At 67.1% G+C, this 16,856-nt stretch overlaps 3 protein-coding genes across 6 annotated transcripts; 1 reads left to right on the forward strand and 2 right to left on the reverse strand.

The window, feature by feature from the left end:
• Nucleotides 1-99: 99 nt before the first annotated feature.
• Nucleotides 100-2,579, forward strand: NPB (neuropeptide B). The gene is made up of 4 exons (XM_070395425.1): nucleotides 100-274; nucleotides 1,344-1,442; nucleotides 1,979-2,256; nucleotides 2,362-2,579. Exons 1-4 carry the CDS (start codon nucleotides 100-102, stop codon nucleotides 2,560-2,562), a joined length of 753 nt encoding a protein of 250 aa, XP_070251526.1. The 3' UTR covers nucleotides 2,563-2,579.
• A 1,643-nt stretch (nucleotides 2,580-4,222) lies between these two features.
• On the reverse strand, nucleotides 4,223-9,905 carry PCYT2 (phosphate cytidylyltransferase 2, ethanolamine). Of its 3 annotated transcripts, none has more exons than XM_070393995.1 (14): nucleotides 9,756-9,905; nucleotides 7,914-8,002; nucleotides 7,562-7,723; nucleotides 7,306-7,372; nucleotides 7,024-7,108; nucleotides 6,837-6,881; nucleotides 6,635-6,688; nucleotides 6,110-6,248; nucleotides 5,880-5,962; nucleotides 5,593-5,670; nucleotides 5,347-5,412; nucleotides 5,147-5,212; nucleotides 4,904-4,992; nucleotides 4,223-4,827 (listed from the first exon to the last, which is right to left on the reverse strand). In XM_070393995.1, exons 1-14 carry the CDS (start codon nucleotides 9,842-9,844, stop codon nucleotides 4,719-4,721), a joined length of 1,221 nt encoding a protein of 406 aa, XP_070250096.1. In that variant the 5' UTR covers nucleotides 9,845-9,905; the 3' UTR covers nucleotides 4,223-4,718. The 3 variants fall into 3 exon arrangements, with proteins under 3 accessions (XP_070250096.1, XP_070250095.1, XP_070250098.1); XM_070393994.1 differs by having other exon boundaries at nucleotides 6,614-6,688; XM_070393997.1 differs by lacking the exon at nucleotides 6,635-6,688.
• A 352-nt stretch (nucleotides 9,906-10,257) lies between these two features.
• SIRT7 (sirtuin 7) lies at nucleotides 10,258-16,852 on the reverse strand. 2 transcript variants are annotated; one of them, XR_011468471.1, is made up of 11 exons: nucleotides 16,642-16,852; nucleotides 15,985-16,122; nucleotides 15,798-15,902; nucleotides 13,372-13,442; nucleotides 13,222-13,294; nucleotides 12,739-12,837; nucleotides 12,430-12,666; nucleotides 12,215-12,295; nucleotides 11,963-12,069; nucleotides 11,455-11,540; nucleotides 10,851-10,923 (listed from the first exon to the last, which is right to left on the reverse strand). XR_011468471.1 is itself a non-coding variant. In XM_070394958.1 (10 exons), exons 1-10 carry the CDS (start codon nucleotides 16,732-16,734, stop codon nucleotides 10,725-10,727), a joined length of 1,203 nt encoding a protein of 400 aa, XP_070251059.1. In that variant the 5' UTR covers nucleotides 16,735-16,836; the 3' UTR covers nucleotides 10,258-10,724. The 2 variants fall into 2 exon arrangements, 1 of the variants encoding a protein (XP_070251059.1); XM_070394958.1 differs by lacking the exon at nucleotides 11,455-11,540 and having other exon boundaries at nucleotides 10,258-10,923; nucleotides 16,642-16,836.
• Nucleotides 16,853-16,856: the final 4 nt, after the last annotated feature.

A 16,856-nucleotide genomic window follows, 5' to 3' on the forward strand; every position in this document is an offset into this window, starting at 1 on the left:
GAGGCAAAGGAGCCCAGCATCAGCCAGCAGAGCCGGGCAGGAGGGGGCTCCGCCTGGAAGGCCCCGGAGGCGCAAAGGCCCTGGGGTCTGTTCCTGCCAATGGGGAAGCGAAGGAGCCTTGGTGCAGAGGCCTACGGCCCGGCCAGCTTCTCACTGAGGAAGCCAAGCTGGTTTGCGGGCCCTGGCTGGGCAGTTGGGCCACTGTCACGATCCCTCTGCCAGGGGGTCCCCGAGCAGGTGCTGAGGCTGTTACGAGCTGTGGCGGGCGATGCAGGTGCTGGGTGGTCTGTCTCCATCCCGTCTCCCCCTCCTCGAAGCTGTGCCTCACAGCACAGGGACGTGTCCGACAACAGGCTGTGTCCTCAGGGGTCAGGGCCTCTGTCACCTGGGGGGCGACAGCCTGTGGGCGCAGTTCCTGGGGGGCGCAGCTCCGGGGGGCAGTGGCTTCTGGTGGAGCCTGGGGTGCCCAGCGCCTGTGGGGAGCCTTTGACACCGACTCCTCCCCTGGTTCTCAGTGCCCCTCGGGTGCTGCCCTGGGCCCCATGAAGCCCCTTCTGCCTCGTGGGTAATGGCTGCTGTTGGTCGGCCCTCAGTCCCGGGGGTGAGAACGGGGCAGTTCCCTCGGGGGGGCCTCCTGGTCGCCTGTGCGGCACCCACTTCCTGCCCGATGTGCCCACAGGAAAGGAACCCGAAGATGATGGTCTTCACTGAACTCGGAGCCCAGTGGGCTGCCCGGCCGAGCCCAGCTGCCGGCTCCGTGAGGTTGCTGTCCTGGGACACGTCGAGGGGGAGATGCCTGTGATGGGGCATCTGGGGAGTGGGCGTGGGAGGAGGGGCTCCTGACAGCCTAAGGGCCGACGTCAGCTGCCCGGCCAGAGCCGGTGCCCGCTGGTCCCCCTCAGGCCTGCCTCCCCTCTCCCTGCCACGGGCCTGGATCTGGGAGTCAGGACCTCAGGGGCAGGGCCATGGCCACCACCGCCGCCCCCTGGAGGGCCTGCAGCTCCCAGGCTTTCTGCCCTCGTCCTGGCTGCCCCTGGACTCCCGCCTCCCTGGGGAGTCACTCCTGTGCCCCCAGGCTTCCCACCCTCGCCCGTTGGGACGGGTCACACAGCGCCCTCTCGGGGCACCCACACTCCCTGCACTTAGGTCCTCAGCCTGGTTCTCTCAGGGCCTTTGGTCCCCTCAGGCCGGACCCAGCTGCCCACCAGAGTCCAGTCACTGCCTCCTCCCTGGAGGGAGGCCCAGGACCCCACCCTCCCCCAGAGGCAGGGGCCACCACCGCCCTGCAGACCTCCCCCTGGTCACTCCTCACCTCCCCCCTACCCTCCCCCCCTGACCCCCAGGGGCCAACCTGCTGCGCTGCCACCAGCCGGTCCCCCTCGGCTGTGGCTCCAGCCAGGGTCTGCGTCCAATTGTCTCCCAGACGCTGGCACCTAGCAGGTGTGCGACCATGAGCCTCGCTGGGCAGTGATGTCTCCTAACCCAGGATGCGGACGTTTCCAGAGCTGGGGCCTGGCCGCTCTGCTGCCCCTCCTCCCAGACCACCCCCCCCAGCTGCCCCGTTGGAACCTCCCGCGGGTGGGAGAGGGGCGTGGCCTCTGGCCAGTTGCCCTTCAGGGTCCGACACTGTCCTGGGCAGTGTGGTCAGTGGCTCTCTCCGCCTCTTGAGCGCTGGGGACTCCGTGACAGGGCTGGGCGCCCTCAGATGACTTGGGGGTTCAGCGCAGCCCCCCTCGCCCCTATCCTGTGACCCCCTGGAAATGAGAACATGGGCAGCTGGAGCGGCCTGGGCGCCCCTCCCAGCAGAGGAGGGCAGGGCTGGAAACAGAGGGGACCTCGGTCAGGGCGGGAGGATGGGGCGCCGGCCCCCCAGCGCCTCCAGACCGGGCGGCCTCTGCACTCGCACCGCTCGAGGCCCGACAGGCCCGCTGCGCCGCCCCCGCTCCCGCCCCGCCCGCCCCGCCCGCGCGGGTATAAGGCGCCGCCCGCCCCAACGCGCTCCGCACCGTCCCCGTGGCCCGGCCGGTGACGCTGGCGGCCGCCGCCCTGGCGTGGGGCCTGCTGCTGGCGCCCCCCGGCCTCGCCTGGTACAAGCAGGTGGCGGGGCCCGGCTCCTACTCGGTGGGCCGCGCCGTGGGGCTGCTGTCCGGCCTCCGGGGGTCCCCGTACGCGCGGCGCTCCGAGCCCCCGGTGGGCGCGCGACCCCAGGGCCGGGCTGCGGCCTTCCCGGTGCTGCGCTCCAGCCCGCGGAGCCCCGTGAGTGCGGGGGGGGGGGGGGGGGGGGGCGAGGGCCCTGGAGAGGCCGGGGCGGGGGGCGCGCGGTGGGAGCAGGGCGCCCCCCCAGCCGCCTCCTGGCCGCAGGCCATTTGCATCAAGGACGTCACCCCGAACCTGCGGAGCTGCGAACGCGACCCCGACGGCGGCGCCACCTTCCAGTGCCGGGCGGACGTCTCCCTGTCGCTCCGCGCCGCTGACTGTGGCCGCCCGTCCTCGACCAGCGCGGGGACCCCCAGACCCCCCGGAGATGGCGCCCGGCACCGCCCGCCCGCAGTGGACGCTTAAGTGAATAAATGACCTGCCCAGCCCGCTCCCGTGTGTGTGTGTGTGTGTGTGTGTGTGTGTGTGTGTGTGTGTGTGTGGGAGGGGGGTCGGGGGGCGCTGCCGGGGGCCGGGCCGTGGTCAGTCCCCAAGCCAGACCCGCTCCCCAGGGCTCTGAACCGCCCGCCTTGGGGCGCCCACTGCTCACGTCAGACCTTAGCCCCGCCTCCGCCCTTGGGAGACCCCTCAGCAGCTCCAGGTCCCGCAGACGAGCCTCCTGCTGGGGTCTGGGTGTCTCCAGGCAAAGCTGCCTCCAAGGGGCCGGGCCGCCTCTGGTCACCCGGCCTCGAGCCCTGACCTCTGGGCGCGCACAGGGCCTTGAGCAGGTGCAGGTCCGCGGGAGGGGCGGCCAGCGCGGGGCATTGGGCTGCGCAGGACTCCTCCGCTAAGGGGAGGGCGTGCGGGCCTGGGGGGGCGGGGTCCAGCAGGCGGATTCCGGGGCGGCCCCACCCCGCCCCCCGCTGGCTGAGTTCCCTTCAGAGCGTGAGGGGAGCATGAGCTGGGGCCCGAGTCCTGGACCTGCCTCAGGGGTGCCCACCCCCCGCAACTGGCCCCCTGGGCCTCAGGGAGGCGGGTGGAACTCAGGTTCCCATTGCACTTGGTCTCCAGGGGCGGACCTCCCGGGCCCACCAGGCTCTGCACCCGGCTGGGCCCCAGGCTGGCCTGTGGCTGCTACTCAGCCTCCAGGAGCCCACTGGCCACTGGCCACTCCCCCGTCTCCCTGCTCAGGGGGTCCCTGTTGCCCAAAGGCCTGAGTGTGGGGAGACCTGGCATCGTGGGGCTCTTGAAGTTGGGGTACCCAGAGGGGGTGGAGCTGCAGGGAGGGCCCCATCTTGGAGAGGGAGGGCAGTGGTGGGGCCTGCCCAGCTGGGGGTGTGTGAACCGCGGTCACCTGGCTGCGGCTCTGGACCGGTTCGGGTTCAGAGCTAGAGCCTGGCTGGTGGCTCAGCTGGTTGGAGCGGAGCTCTGCACCAAAGGTTGCTGGCTGATCCCCGTTGGGGTGGGGATGGGAGGCATCCGATTGATGTTTCTCATGTCAATGTGTTTTCTCTCTCCTCCCTCTTTAAAAATCAATAAAAAATACCCTCAGGTTAGGATTTGTTAAAAAATGAGAGAATAAAATAGAAAGGAGAGGACAGGCCCACCTCCTGCTGGAGGGGGGGTGGGGAGGAGGGGGGTCTGCTGGCTTTGGCTCCCATGGGGCCAGACGACAGGCGCACCCCCACTGAAGCTGAAGGGCCGAGCGTTCTGAGGGACAGAGGCGGCTGAGGATACGCCTTCACACCTCTGTGGACAGAAACCAGCCGACCCACTGCTCGCGCTGCCAGAGGTGACCAGGTCAGCGCCTGCAGCCAGGCCGCTCCCGGGGGCCAGCGGGTGGGCAGGAGGCCCTGAGGTCCGGCCCCGTCCTTCCTGCACGTGGTCCGGTGCAGCTTTGGGACTTGGCCTCTCACTGTCCTGGTGACCAACTCTGGGCCCAAGGGAACCTGTGGGTGCTCTGCTTCTCTCCTGCTCATTCCTGCCTCCGAGGGGGCCTGGATCTGGGGGTGCCCTCGCTGCCAGGCTGCCTGCTGCTGCCCTCTGTGGGCGGTGGTGGGAGCAGGGCCAACAGCTGACACAGAGCACCGCCTACCAGGTTTATTCGGTTGCACATCAGCCTGTTATGCACAAAGTCGAGGAGTAGGGGGGAGCAGGCGCAGGTCCAGGAGCCGCTCAGGACACCAGGACAGTGCAGGGTGGAGGCGCCGTGCAGAAGGCAGCCTGGCTGCACGAGGACAGGTGCGGCCCCTCGGGTCACTGTCCCTCAAGTGGACTCTCACCGAGCTGGGCGCCTCCTGGGGGTGGGATGGGGGCCCAGCAGTGCAGCAGGCAGAGGGAGCCGGGCCTCCCCAGGCACGCAGGGCGGTGGCCCCCGGGGGGAGGTGCCCTCCACAGTGCTGGCCCCCTCTGTGCAGCCTAATGGGAGGGTGCAGGGCCTGCTGTAAAGGGGCGCTGTGCACGGAGGGGGAGGCAGGAACGCCCTCTCCAGCCCTCCAGGACCGCCTGGCCTGGGGCTGCAGCTCTTAGAACCATGTGAGCCACGGGGAGGCGCAGGAAGCCGGGCTCCCCGACGTCCTCCCTCAGGCACTGTGGCTCCCTCTCTCGGGCGGCTCCTCCTGCTGCTTCATGGCCTCCAGGAAGGCCAGCTCCTTGGCCTCCTTCTTCTGGTTCCGAGCCTCATACTCCAGCCTGGGGGCCGGAGAGGGCGTGAGTGTGTGCGAGCCCAGGCTGCGGGCTCTGCTTCCCACCAGCCCTCGGGCCTCACCTGTTCTTGATGATGCGCTGGACGATGAGGTCAGTGGTGAGGTCGCTCCCGCTGTCGATCTGGCGGAAGATGCCCCTTTTCTTGGGCTCCTGAAGGTAGGGACCGGGGGGAGATGAGGGCCTCCTCTGGACCCCAGGAGGCTGCCCGCTGCCCCAGGGCGGTGGGACATTTGCTCCTGTGAGGCCCTGGGGGAGCAGTGGCCTCACCGAGCCCCAGCAGCCCAGGCCCGGCCTGCATGCCCACCTGGTACGGGTCGGAGCCGTCCTTGTCAGGCATGATTTCCGTCTTCCCGTGACACACCAGGTCCACCTGCAGCGGGAGCCGGGGTCAGGGAGCCCTCCCAGGACCACCCACAGGGCCCCCTGCCCCAGGGAGGCAGCCAGACCCACTGCCCGGCTCCTGCCCCAGCCCAACCCTCCTCGGACCCCCAATGGGAGCCGCACCTTGAAGTGGTCCAGGAGCTCTGCGGTGACCGCGTAGGGGGCCCCAATCACCACCTCCGACACGTACTGCGGGGACAGGCACAGCTGTTAGCAAGGACCCCACAGGCTGAAGGGGGGTGGGGACGGCCCCACGCTCTGGCCAAGGCGGCCGCTGGGGACGGAGGGACACAGCATGGTGGGCTGTCAGTCCGGGGTCCCTGCCGGGCCACCCCCCGCTGTCAGGCCGCCCTGCCGGCCAGCGCTCACCCGACATGCCAGCACGCTCAGGGTCCGCTCGTGCAGGTTCATGATGGGGTAGTTCTTGCCCTTGTAGTGGTTGACCTCCTACGAGCAGAGTGGGGGCGGTCAGCAGGCACCCTGCCAGCGACCCTGGGGGACACTCACTGGCGAGGGGAAGGCCGAGAGGACAACCCTGCCCAGGAAGAGGCCCCAGCTCAGCTCGTCTCTGCCTCTGTCAGCAGCTGGGGCCTCGCTCCCCATGGCTCCCAAGCCCACCTCCAGGGTCCCCCAGACCAGCTCCCCAGGGCGGAGACCTGGTCAAAGTGCAGGCCGGCGATGACGTAGGGCCTCTCCACCAGGCCATGCACCTTCGCCAGGAAGTCCACGTGCCCAATGTCTGTGCCGGGTTCAGGAACAAGTAGGACAGGGGCAGCCGCCCTCCCACCTCCCTCAGTGCCCGAGCCACCCCCAGGGCCGCGGGATCAGTGAGGCCTCCCTGGGGCAGGTGTGGGCATGCAGTGCCCCTGCCAAGGCCAGAGGATACGGAATAGGTCGAAGGCGCCTGCCACATAGATGATCGTGTCCCCCGGCTGCGGCTCCTTCCCAGAGGCAAACTGGATGATCTTCCGGGACGTCTGCAGAAACTGGGACACCCCGGTCCAGGGGTTCCGCCCCCCCGGGCACTATAAGCCGAGAGGAGTCCCTGGTCAGCCATAGAGGCCTCGCAGACGGGTCCCTCGCCTGTCCCCTCCGCTAAGTCTGGGGTTGCTGCACACGCCTGCTTGGGAGGCACGGGTGTGGATGGAGGCAGCAGGTGTGGGGGCCACAGGTCAGGACCAAACCCCAGACCAGCCTGCCAGCTGCTCACTGGCTCAGGTGCTGTTCCCGGCAGGTGTCTCAGGCAGGGACACGGAGGGCTGGCCACAGTGCCCAGTACACACCCAGGCTACGCTGGGCAGGGGCCCCATGGCCACAGAGGGCTTTGCAGCCGCCACCACCTAGGTCTAGGAGAGAGGCCATGGACACAGCACTCCTGCGGACCCCGCACCCTGAGGCCACCGCTGGTCACCTGGGAGGAACCTTCTGAGAAAAGCGTCTCCCTGGCAGGTGTCAGGTGAGGGGGCTAGAGAGGGAGAGAGGGCCAGGCCGCCTGGTCAGAGGCCGCCTGTCCGTGGGCCGTCCTTGCTCCTCCTCCAGGCAGTGCTGGGCAGTCCCTGGTCAGCGCCCGGAGGCAGGGAGCCGGGGGCAGGCGAGGCTCCGGCAGCACTCACCTTGCCGAAGCTGTCTGCATAAGCCCGGTACTCCGAGGACATCTCCTGCAAGGAAGGGTGAGGGTTGGGCCTCCCCCTCCAGGTGTGGCCACGCCCAGGACACTGACCGCAGCCTGGAGCTCCTCCCCTCCAGCACGTCCTTGGGTGAGGGGACCTCGGAGGTTCCTCGCCCCACCCCCAGCCTCACCTGGCTGCTGTGATGGGCCTTGGTCATCAGCAGCATGCGGCCCACGAGGTCCGTGGTGGACACGCCCTGGGTGCGCTTGCACTCTCTGGGGACAGAGGTGACAACAGAAGTGGGGTCGGAGCTCTCGGGTCACCTGCCTCCTGGGGGTGCTGTGCACAGACAGCGTCTCCTTGAGGCTCTGGGCATGAGGGGTGCAGCACCCCATCCCGGCACGACCGAGAGCAACACAGGCCGTAGCCGCACACCCCCGCCCGCCCTGGAAAGGGGGCATGGTGGGTTCACCTGTACCGCCCCGCCTGCTTCACTTCCTCGTAGGTGTCCCGGCCGTCGACAGTCAGGGTGATGTCATCTGAGAGGTGACAGGCACATGGAGCAGGACGGTCAGCCCAACGCCAAGACCTTCAGGCTCACAGCCCGCCCCGGCCTGCCCTGTGGCCTGGGCTCATTTCTGGGGGGGGGACCCCGAGCTTAAGGAGCCCCAGCACTTCCTGTGACCACCCCCCCGCCCCCACCCTGCCTGCCCTGCCCGCCCACTCACTGCCATGGACACAGAAGTTGCAGCTGTACTTGTCCAGCGTCTCCAGCGTGGTGACGTAGGGGGCCGCCGGCACCACCTCGTCCACCCACTTGATGGCCTGCACCATCTTGTACCGCTCCTCCTGCGTGAACACTGGGGGCCCCTTGTGCTTGGAGATCTCCTCTGGGCCAGAGAGGAGAGGAGGCGGGTGGTGACCACGGAGGTCACGTCCACACCGAAGCACCCTCCACACCCGAGTGGCCACCACCATGCAGGGGGCCCCTCCCCCTCCAGAATCCCAGGGGATGGTGGGGGCCCCCTGGCGAGTGGGCAACCCCAGGCGGGCATGGGGCAGTGGGCGCAGCCCACTTACCGTCCGTGTGCACGCCCACGATGAGGTAGTCCCCCATGGCCCGGGCCTGGCGCAGCTGGTTCGAGTGGCCATAGTGTACCATGTCGTAGCTGTGGAGAGGGCCGGGCGGTGAGGGGCACAGGCTGGCTCCTCTGAGAAGCCGCCACTGGGAACTGCTCCCAGGGTCCGGCGAGTCTGGGCTTTTGGAGGGGAGGGTGCTCAGCTCTGCACGGCCCGGTCCCGGGGTCCAGGGTCCAGGGCCAGACTCAGCAGGGCCACGGCCTGCGGGTCCTGAGGACTGAGAGCACCGCACAGCCCCCAGCCCCCTCCTAAACTCACAGCACCATGGGTGGTCTCTTTACGCTGCAACAGGAGAGGCGAACTGAACTCTACCACCTGAGACAGGGTGCCAGTCTCTGGGGCCAACAGGAAGCAAAGTCTAACCCAGTGGTCGGTCGGCAAACTCATCAGTCAACAGAGCCAAATAGCAACAGTACAACGACTGAAATTCCTTTTGAGAGCCAAATTTTTTAAACTTAAACTATATAGGTAGGTCCATTGTTATTAACTTAATTAGGGTACTCCTAAGGCTTAGGAAGAGCCACACTCAAGGGGCCAAAGAGCCGCATGTGGCTCGAGAGCCACAGTCTGCCGACCACGGGTCTAACCAATGAACAAGGCCAACTGCTGGCTCTGGGAACCCTGCGAGCTCCCAGGACCTCGGGGAGGCCAGCCACCACCCTCCTGTCACCTGGTCCCAGAGCTCTTAGCCTCAGATCCGGGCCCGGTTCCGAGTGAACTCAGCTGATGGCCACAGACAGCAGCCGCTGTCCGACTGGGTCCCACCTGCCCCGTGTGCTGGGGAGACCACACTGCCGAGCGGCGCCCTCGAGCTCCTCCCACTCCTTCCAGCCTCCGTGGCCTCCGAGTAGGAGAAGCTGTCCCTGCTTCCACTCAGTGCCACCTGTCAGCTCCGCCTCCCCACACCGGCCCGGGGTCACAGGGAAGAGGGAAGTCCAAGTCCAGGGCCCTGGGGCCCATGACCCCTGTGCCCACTGGACAGGCTGGGCCGGGGGTGCACCGAGTGCAGGTGGCCCTGGGTCCAGGCTGGGTCCTGTCACTGCAGCCCTGTGGCTGTGACCTGCTGGGCCAGCACCTGGCCCGGCCAGGCCCAAGGTCAGAGTCCACAGACACGCAGCCACGCTCCCTCTCCCCTCGGTGATGCAGGGCAGGGGCAGAGGCCCCGCCCCCGAGGGTGTGTTTCCCCCTCTGCTTCCATCAGCAAAGGCGGCGAGTTACCGACTGACAGCCCCAAACATCACCCAGCTCTGCTGTCTGGCTCGCCGGCGGGCGGGTGGGCACCCCCGGGCGGCACGGGGGTCCCGGGGCCATGCTGTTCTCCCGCTGACGCTGCCCAGACCCCCGGGAGAACCGGTCTGGTCCTGGGCCGGGCACGGTAGGGAGCCTGACACAGACCCCAGGGAGGGCGGCCCTGGTGAAACCCGTCCAATCGGACGCACGCGAGTGGCGCCACCGCGGTCCCGAGCTGGGCCGGCGGCCGGGATCGGGGTGCAGCTCCCGCTAATCGCGGGGAAGGACGCTTCTCCGGAGCCCAGTCCCCGGGCTGGGCCAGCGCCCCGCCTGCGTCGTGGACCCTCTCGCCCCGCTGCCGAGCGGGGGCGGCCCGGGGCCCAGGCGTCCTCCCTCCGGGAGCCCGCAGCCCGAGTCCGCCGCCTGCCGCCCTCCCCCGCCGTTGAAGGCCGACCGAGGCCCCGGGCGAAGGCCCCCGGGCGAAAGCGGCTCAAGGCGCGCCTCGGGCGGCAGCACAGCGGCTCCCGCGGCCCCGCCCGCCGCCGCACTCACCAGCCGTCACACCACACCCGCACGGCGGGCCTGCTCCCCGGGCCCGGCTGCTCGGCGCCGCCCGCCAACCCGTGCCCGTTCCGGATCATGTCACCACGGCAGTGGCGCGGCACGGACCGACCCCAAACTCCGAGCGGCCGCCGCCGCCCTGCCCCGCGCACGCGCAGTCACACGGGACTCACCCGCCACGGGCGGCCAATCGAGAGCGCTGCCCCGCCCCGCGGCCCCGCCCCACCTGTCTCACGCGGCCAATGGCGTGCGCGAGCGGCCTTCGATTAACCGAGCCCTGCCCCTCCGCTCGCGGCCAATAGTGTGCGCCGCCAGAACCTGGCCACGCCCCTCCCCTCTGCCTGCAGCCAATGGCGTACGCGCGCCGTCCCTCGGCCCGCACAGGCGGAGGACGCGGGGCAGAGCCAGCCGGAGTACCTCCCGCCCGGAAAGGAGCCCGGCGGGGCCCTGGCTCCCACAGCGACAGGGGGGCAGACACGCAGTGATGCGGGGAGACAGCGCAGAGATGTTTATTAGCAACAAAAAGGTCTGCGAGGCCGCACACCGATACAGAAAAAGGTTTGCTATAAAGTTCATTTTATAGGAAGTAGAAATGGGGTTGAGGCCCCTGAGACTGGCCTGGAGGAGGCACGGCAGCGAGTGCTTCCTCTTGGCTGGCCAGGTGTGATGTACCCCGAGTTCTGTTCCCACAGGACGGCGTGGCTGCCACCTCCAGGACAGACTGGATGGGCCACTCGTCAGCACCCAGGCCCCCCGGTGGGGGAGCAGGCGGGGAAGCGCAGCAGTGCAAGGGGGCTCCCACCAGGACAAATGGCTAAGCGTGTCACCGTGACAGTGTCACCCCAGAGCATTCTCACTGGACCTGCGGGGCATTCCCGGCGTGCTGGGTGCCACCAGCCCCTGGATCCGAGGTCCGGCCATCTGCAAAGTGCCAACTGCTGTTCTCAGTAGAGCACCAGGTTATGTCACTCTCTTCCGTTTTGTGCCTTTGGCGCAGCCCCTGCCAAACCAGCCACCTAGGATGGGGGCTGAGCTGAGTGGTGCGCTCTGGTCTCCAGGCGAGGGCTCCTCTCGACTTCTGCGCAGGGACTTCCGACTGTGGCTGCCTTCTTCACCAGCCCGCAGGGGGGTTGCCAGGGAGAAGATGGGGTCCTGCCACCTGCCGAAAGGGGAAGCGGGGTCAGTGTGACCGGGAGCCGCCGTCACCACCTGCCCAGGACAGGAACGCTGACTGAGTGACCCTGCTCCCGCCCTGTCTGAGCCGTGGCGGGCTTGGCATGGAGGTAGCCCCCCATCCTGAGCCCAAGAGGGGTAAGCTCCCCCCTCGCTCCGCCTCGACAGAGCGTGTCCTCGGCGGCTACAGCGGCACTCAGGTGGAGGCGGTCGTCCCAGCAGGGACGAGGCACTAGCAGCTCTGGGCCCCACCTCTCACTCGCACGGCCAGGGGCAGGGGGACCGGACCCTCTCCCCCTTCCCAGACGGTGAGGCTTGGCAGATGGGAAGGCCAGCTGACTAGGGAGGTGTGGCCTACGGGCTCCCGGGTGAGGTCATGTGTCTGAGATGTAGAACCACATAGTATAAACTTAAGATACAGATAAGCACTGATAAGGAAAATGAGCTAAGTTAATGTAAAAAAAAAAGTACAGTACACGATAGGCCCACATTACAGAACACCACAAACATAACATACAAGAATTGCCAGGCCCAGAAGGTGAAGGGATCCTTAATTCTTGAACCCTTTGATTAAAAGAAGTTACTGATTTCCCCTATAAGACCCTGAAAATTCACAGAGAAAGAAAGTGTAAACTTTTTACTCAACACATACACCATGTCTAAATTATCACAAGTTCTGCATTAAGGAACAGTTTCTTTAAGCTTCCCCAAGTCTGCCAGCTCCCCAAACCGAGTGCACGAGTCTGTTGGACTAGGATTGCCGAGAGCAGGTCCCTTCGGGGGCCTCCCCTCCAGGCTGTCTGAGGTAAAGGGGGAACGTCCAGACACACACGGCCGACTCCCTCTCCCACAGGGAGTCCCATCAGCCAGGGACCTTGGCTGGCCCCTGCAGGCCACCACCTGCAGTCGCGCCTCAAATACTGCGTGCAACACCTCAGAGCTTCCTCTAGGCTCAGCTCGAGAGCAGACAGACACGTCCCATCCACACAGGGGCAGGAGGGGGGCATGCGCCTGCACCCCCTTACCTGCTGTAGGGGGGGATCTCCAGGCCCAGCTCGTCCATCAGGAGCTGCATGACGTCATCGCACTTCCCGTGGAGCTTCAGGGCAGCCCAGTCATCCTTTGGGGTCCACTGGGGACAGGGGAAGGCCAGTGAGGTCAGCAGCTCAGTCCTCCAATGCCCGCAGCCTGGGCCTACTCGGCTAGCCCCCCAAGGTGCGTGAGTGCAGGGCGGGGCATCCCAGGAGTGAAGGAGGTGCCTCTGGGCAGCAAGTTACCTGCAAGTTCACTATGTAGAGCTTGGGCCGCCGGCTGGGGGGCTTGGTCATGCACCAGAGGCATGGGTACTTCTTTAGAACCTGTGCGGACGGACGGAGGGACAGACAGACCACACACACACCAGGGAACAAGCTACAGGAAGCTGGGCTCCATGCCGCACTGGCCAGCTGCCAGCAGGTTCGCTCCCTGCCCACCCGCAGTGCCGTCTGTGTACCTTTAAGCTGGAGCCTAAACACAGGATCGTGTCTGCTTTGCTGGCAGCCTGGGTGGCTGCCTCCCAGTTCAGAGGCTGCCCCAGGGTCCCCCTCTCCCCGAAGTGCACAATGGTGTCACGGAGCGGCGCCCCACACTTGTGGCAGGCCCGGCCGGTCTGGTGCCGGTGCAGGGCGGTGCGCTCCGTCACGTCGAACACCCGCACGTACTCCCTGTTGGGAGTGCAGGCCGTGCAGACCTGAGGAGGGAGGGCACGGTGAGTGGGGCGCTGGCCCCCCGGCCCCCGGCCCCCGGCCCGGGGACTGCTCACCTCGATGTACATGTTCCCGTGGAGCTCCGAGATGGCCGAGCGCGGCAGCCCGCTCCGCAGGTGGAGCCCGTCGCAGTTCTGAGACACCACGTGCTGCACCTGAGGGGACAGCGCGGCGCTCAGCAGGAAGGGGGGGCAGCAGCAGGCAGCGGGACAACTGTCCTGCGCCCAGAGCCCCCAAACCAGGGGCAACTCCAACCTGCATGGAGCCTCTAAGGCAAAACCGGAGAAGCAGGCTGGTCCAGGAGGACTCATGCCCCACCCACCCCCACCCCCACCTCCGCCCCGAACAACTCTGAGGTACGTGGAGCAGCCTGGAGGGTCAATGTTTGCACCGCCTCCCTGTTCTTGGAGAGGAAGAGGGAGGATTAGAGAGAGGCTTAAGCCAGGAGGCTACACCACGGGGTGGGCTGACAGGCAAGGTGGCCCAGGACCCGTGCTGTGGGCACGGCAAGCACACAGCTAGCCACGCGGGGCTCTTACCAGCTTCTGCTCGTGTAAGCGGGCGATGCTCATGTGGGTGAGGGTCGGCTCCGCCTCACTCAGGTCGGCGGCACTGCCAGGTGAGAGGGAAGCGGATGTCAGGCCCCCGCTGCCCCTGCTCCCCTCGGGGAAGGCTATGCAGGCGCTTACCTCACGCGCCTCCCTTTCTGAAGCAGCGTCCACACTCCGTTCGGACCCCGGTAGTCTGGGATGGAGGCTGCCTGCAGGCTCAGGAGGAGATAAGCCCGTGAGCAGGCACCACCACGGGCACCGACGGCCCCCAAGAGCAGGAAGCAAATGTTGCTCCCAACACGTTCCAGGCCGGCCCTGCACTGGCCTCTACTCCTCCCACAGGGGACGGAGCGTTTCCTAGTCTACACGCCAGACCCAGGTGGAACGGACCTCACGCAGTCCTTCCCTCCGCCTGGGCCCCGCTCCCACCTGGTCCAGCTCCTCCTTCCAGACTCCAATGAGCCCTTCCTCCTCTGGGGGCTGCTCCAGCCCGGCTCTGCAGCCACACTGTCCTCCACACTGAGGGGGCAGCTGGTCAGGCCCACCCGTGCCCCAGGTTCTAGCCAGTGCAGAAGAAAGGTGACCGCTAAGAGGGGTCCCTCCTCTGTCCCCTCCTGGTGAGATAAGTACTTTCTGCCCCTCCTCCACAAAGACTGCCAACCTCTCCGGTGAGATAAACACCTATCGAATTTCCCACGTTCCCCAGGCCAGTGAAACGGAGCCACGGGACAGGCAGGTAGAGCAGGCGCACCAGGATCAAGGGGCCCTGGGCGGCTCAGGCTGAATGATCTCCCTTCTGGGGAGCCCCGTCTCCTTCCTGCTCAAGTTCAATCGGCAGCTCTGACTCACGTGGAAAGTGGAACGCTCACAAACGGTGCCGCTCAGAGCACGTGGACGAGCAGCACGTGGACAAGCAGCCCCTTATGGCTTTCAGGAGGGACAGGACTGCTTTGAAATAACCTCCTGACGGGAGTCCACAGGGACTGTGGAGGGAGGCGGCCAGCCTGCCCGTGCACCGCCGGCTGTTGGTAAGCAGACTCCTTTCTACAGGGCCTCTGCACTCGTCCCTGCTGGAAGTGTCCTACTCGCCTCTTCGCCTGTAAAATCTCACCCATCTGTCAGGGCTGGGACTCGGTGCACCTCCTACAAGAGCCAGGGCGTGTCTGGACTTCTAGTGACCTAACACGGCCGGCTTCACGGGACAGGCTTTTGCTTCTCCACCTTAGTGTTGTCACCTACGGGCTTTCTCCCGGATGGAAAGCCCGGGTGTTCGCTTGCCGGGAGCCAGTCCATCCTTGCTGCTTGACACAGTCGCTGCAGGGAAGAAACATCTGCACAGCATATGTTTCAAGGGACTTGGCGTATATGGCAGAGTGTTCTTAATATGTTTGCTCACCTTCTTGGCGCTATGTGTTTTAACCAAGGTCACCTCTCCGAGAAAGGTTGTTTCCCCAGGTAGGAATTTTCCCCTGAAGTTAGGGAGGGAATACAACCCCTTAACTAAGTGTCAGGCGGGTAGTTAATCACTTTAACTATGAACAATCACACTTAAGCTACATAATCTTTACTCCCTGGAATGGAGATAAGAAACACCCTAACCTTTGGAATAGAGATTGATAGGATTGGAATCAACTGGTATAAATACAGGTGTAACAAGACAATAGAGACAGAACCTAGGGAGAGAACCTAGAGACAGAACCTAGCAAGAAAACATGGCAAGAGAACCTGACTAGAACCTGGCGACAGAACCTGACTGGAGATCCGGGCTAGAACCTGGCTGGAGAACCTGGAGACAGAACCTGGCTATGCTGATCGACTGAACGCTGCCTGTGTCATTCCTTCTTCACCGACTTCGTCCACACCTTTGGGGACCCCTGGACCTGCTGGGGTTGGACCCCAACATTCGCTCTGCCGGGCCTCGACGTAGCTCACCGGCAGCTCACCCCCATCAATTAGGCAAATAATGTGCCGCCTGCCCTGTCAAAGCTCGTCATGCACATTCCCCGTAAAACTGCTCAAAACCCAGCGCCTCTGCCTCACCTGGGGGGTAGGGCGGGGGGGGGGGGGGGGGGGGGGGGGCGCGGGGGGGGGGCTCTCTGACTCGCACTGGCCTCCCCGGACACACAGGGAAACAGCGACTGGGAGCCAGGACACAGACTTGGCTGGCCCTGCCCTCGGGACCTGGAGACGGACACTGACCTCAACTCCAAATGAGGAGGTGCCCGCAGGCACTAAAGCCATTGTGTCCGCCTTTACGTTCCTTCCTCGCCTCTAACTGGGCAGAACGCGGGGCTCAGCCTTCAGACACGCACACCTACCACGAAGTCTCAAATGGGGTCATTTCGATCTTCTCGAGGACAAGAAAGAACCTCAGAGCCGCTTTCAAAGCGAATTTTTCAGCGAATCGGCAGCTTTACTCATGAGCTTCTCGAGTCCTGCGCTCGGTCCGTGGGTCGACACCCAAAGGGGCCCCGGCCCCGCCCCGCCCCAGCCTTGCGAGCTTCTCCGGGACCCTCTCCAGAACCCGGGCTGACCGGTGCGCGGCGTCCACCGCGCGCGCCTACCGTGCTGATGCCCGCGCCCGTGTAGACCACCAGGTGCTTGGCGCTCCGCACGGCGCCCGCCAGCTCCCGCACCTTCCTCCGCAGCTCCTCGGGGTCGTCGCACACCTGCCGGGACCCCGGGCAGGTCGTCAGCCCGCCGGCCCGCCCGCCCGCCTCCCCACTCCCCTAGGGGCCCGGCGGGACTCGCCTCCTCCTGCCGCCGCTTCAGGCCTTCGCGCCGCCGGCTCCGGCCCTGCAGCTCGGTCACCAGGTCCTCGCTCTCGGCCAGCAGGCGGCCCTCCTCCGCGCTGCGCTCGGCCGCTGCCTTCCTCAGGATGCGCGACACCTGCGGGGCGGGCGGGCGGGCAGTGAAGGCGCGGGGCACGGGGCGGAGGGGTCGGGCGGTGAGGGCGCGGGGGCACCGGGCACCGGGCGGGCGGTGAGGGCGCGGGGCACCGGGCACCGGGCACGGGGCGGGCGGTGAGGGCGCGGGGCACCGGGCACGGGGCGGGCGGAGAGGGTGCGGGACGCAGAGGGCGCGGGGCGGGCGGTGAAGGCGCGGGGCGCGGGGCGGAGGGGTCGGGCGGTGAGGGCGCGGGGCACGGGGCACGCGGTGAGGGTGCGGGGCACCGGGCACCGGGCACGGGACGGGCGGTGAGGGCGCGGGGCGGAGAGGGCGCGGGGCACCGGGCACGGGGCGGGCGGTGAGGGCGCGGGGCGCGGGGCGGGCGGTGAGGGCGCGGGGCACCGGGCACCGGGCACGGGACGGGCGGTGAGGGCGCGGGGCGGAGAGGGCGCGGGGCACCAGGCACGGGGCGGGCGGTGAGGGCGCGGGGCACCGGGCACGGGGGCGGGCGGGGCGTACCTGGCGGAGGCGCTCCCGTTGCTGCTCCTCCCGCAGCCGACGCACCCGCTCCGCTGCTTTGCGCTCCGAGCGGCTCGGGCCCCCGGCTGCCATCGCTCCGGGCAGACGCGCGCTTCGCTTCCGCTTCCGCCTCCCGGCAGGCGCTGCGCCGACGCATGCGCGCGAGACCCACCCTTCCGGCCCCGCCCCCCGCGCGCGGCCCCAAGGAAGCACCT

This window comes from Myotis yumanensis, unplaced genomic scaffold (genome assembly GCF_028538775.1).
Source record: "Myotis yumanensis isolate MYYU_CA2020_CCGP unplaced genomic scaffold, mMyoYum1.0.hap1 SCAF_16, whole genome shotgun sequence".
In the NCBI taxonomy this organism is placed as follows: Eukaryota; Metazoa; Chordata; class Mammalia; order Chiroptera; family Vespertilionidae; genus Myotis; species Myotis yumanensis.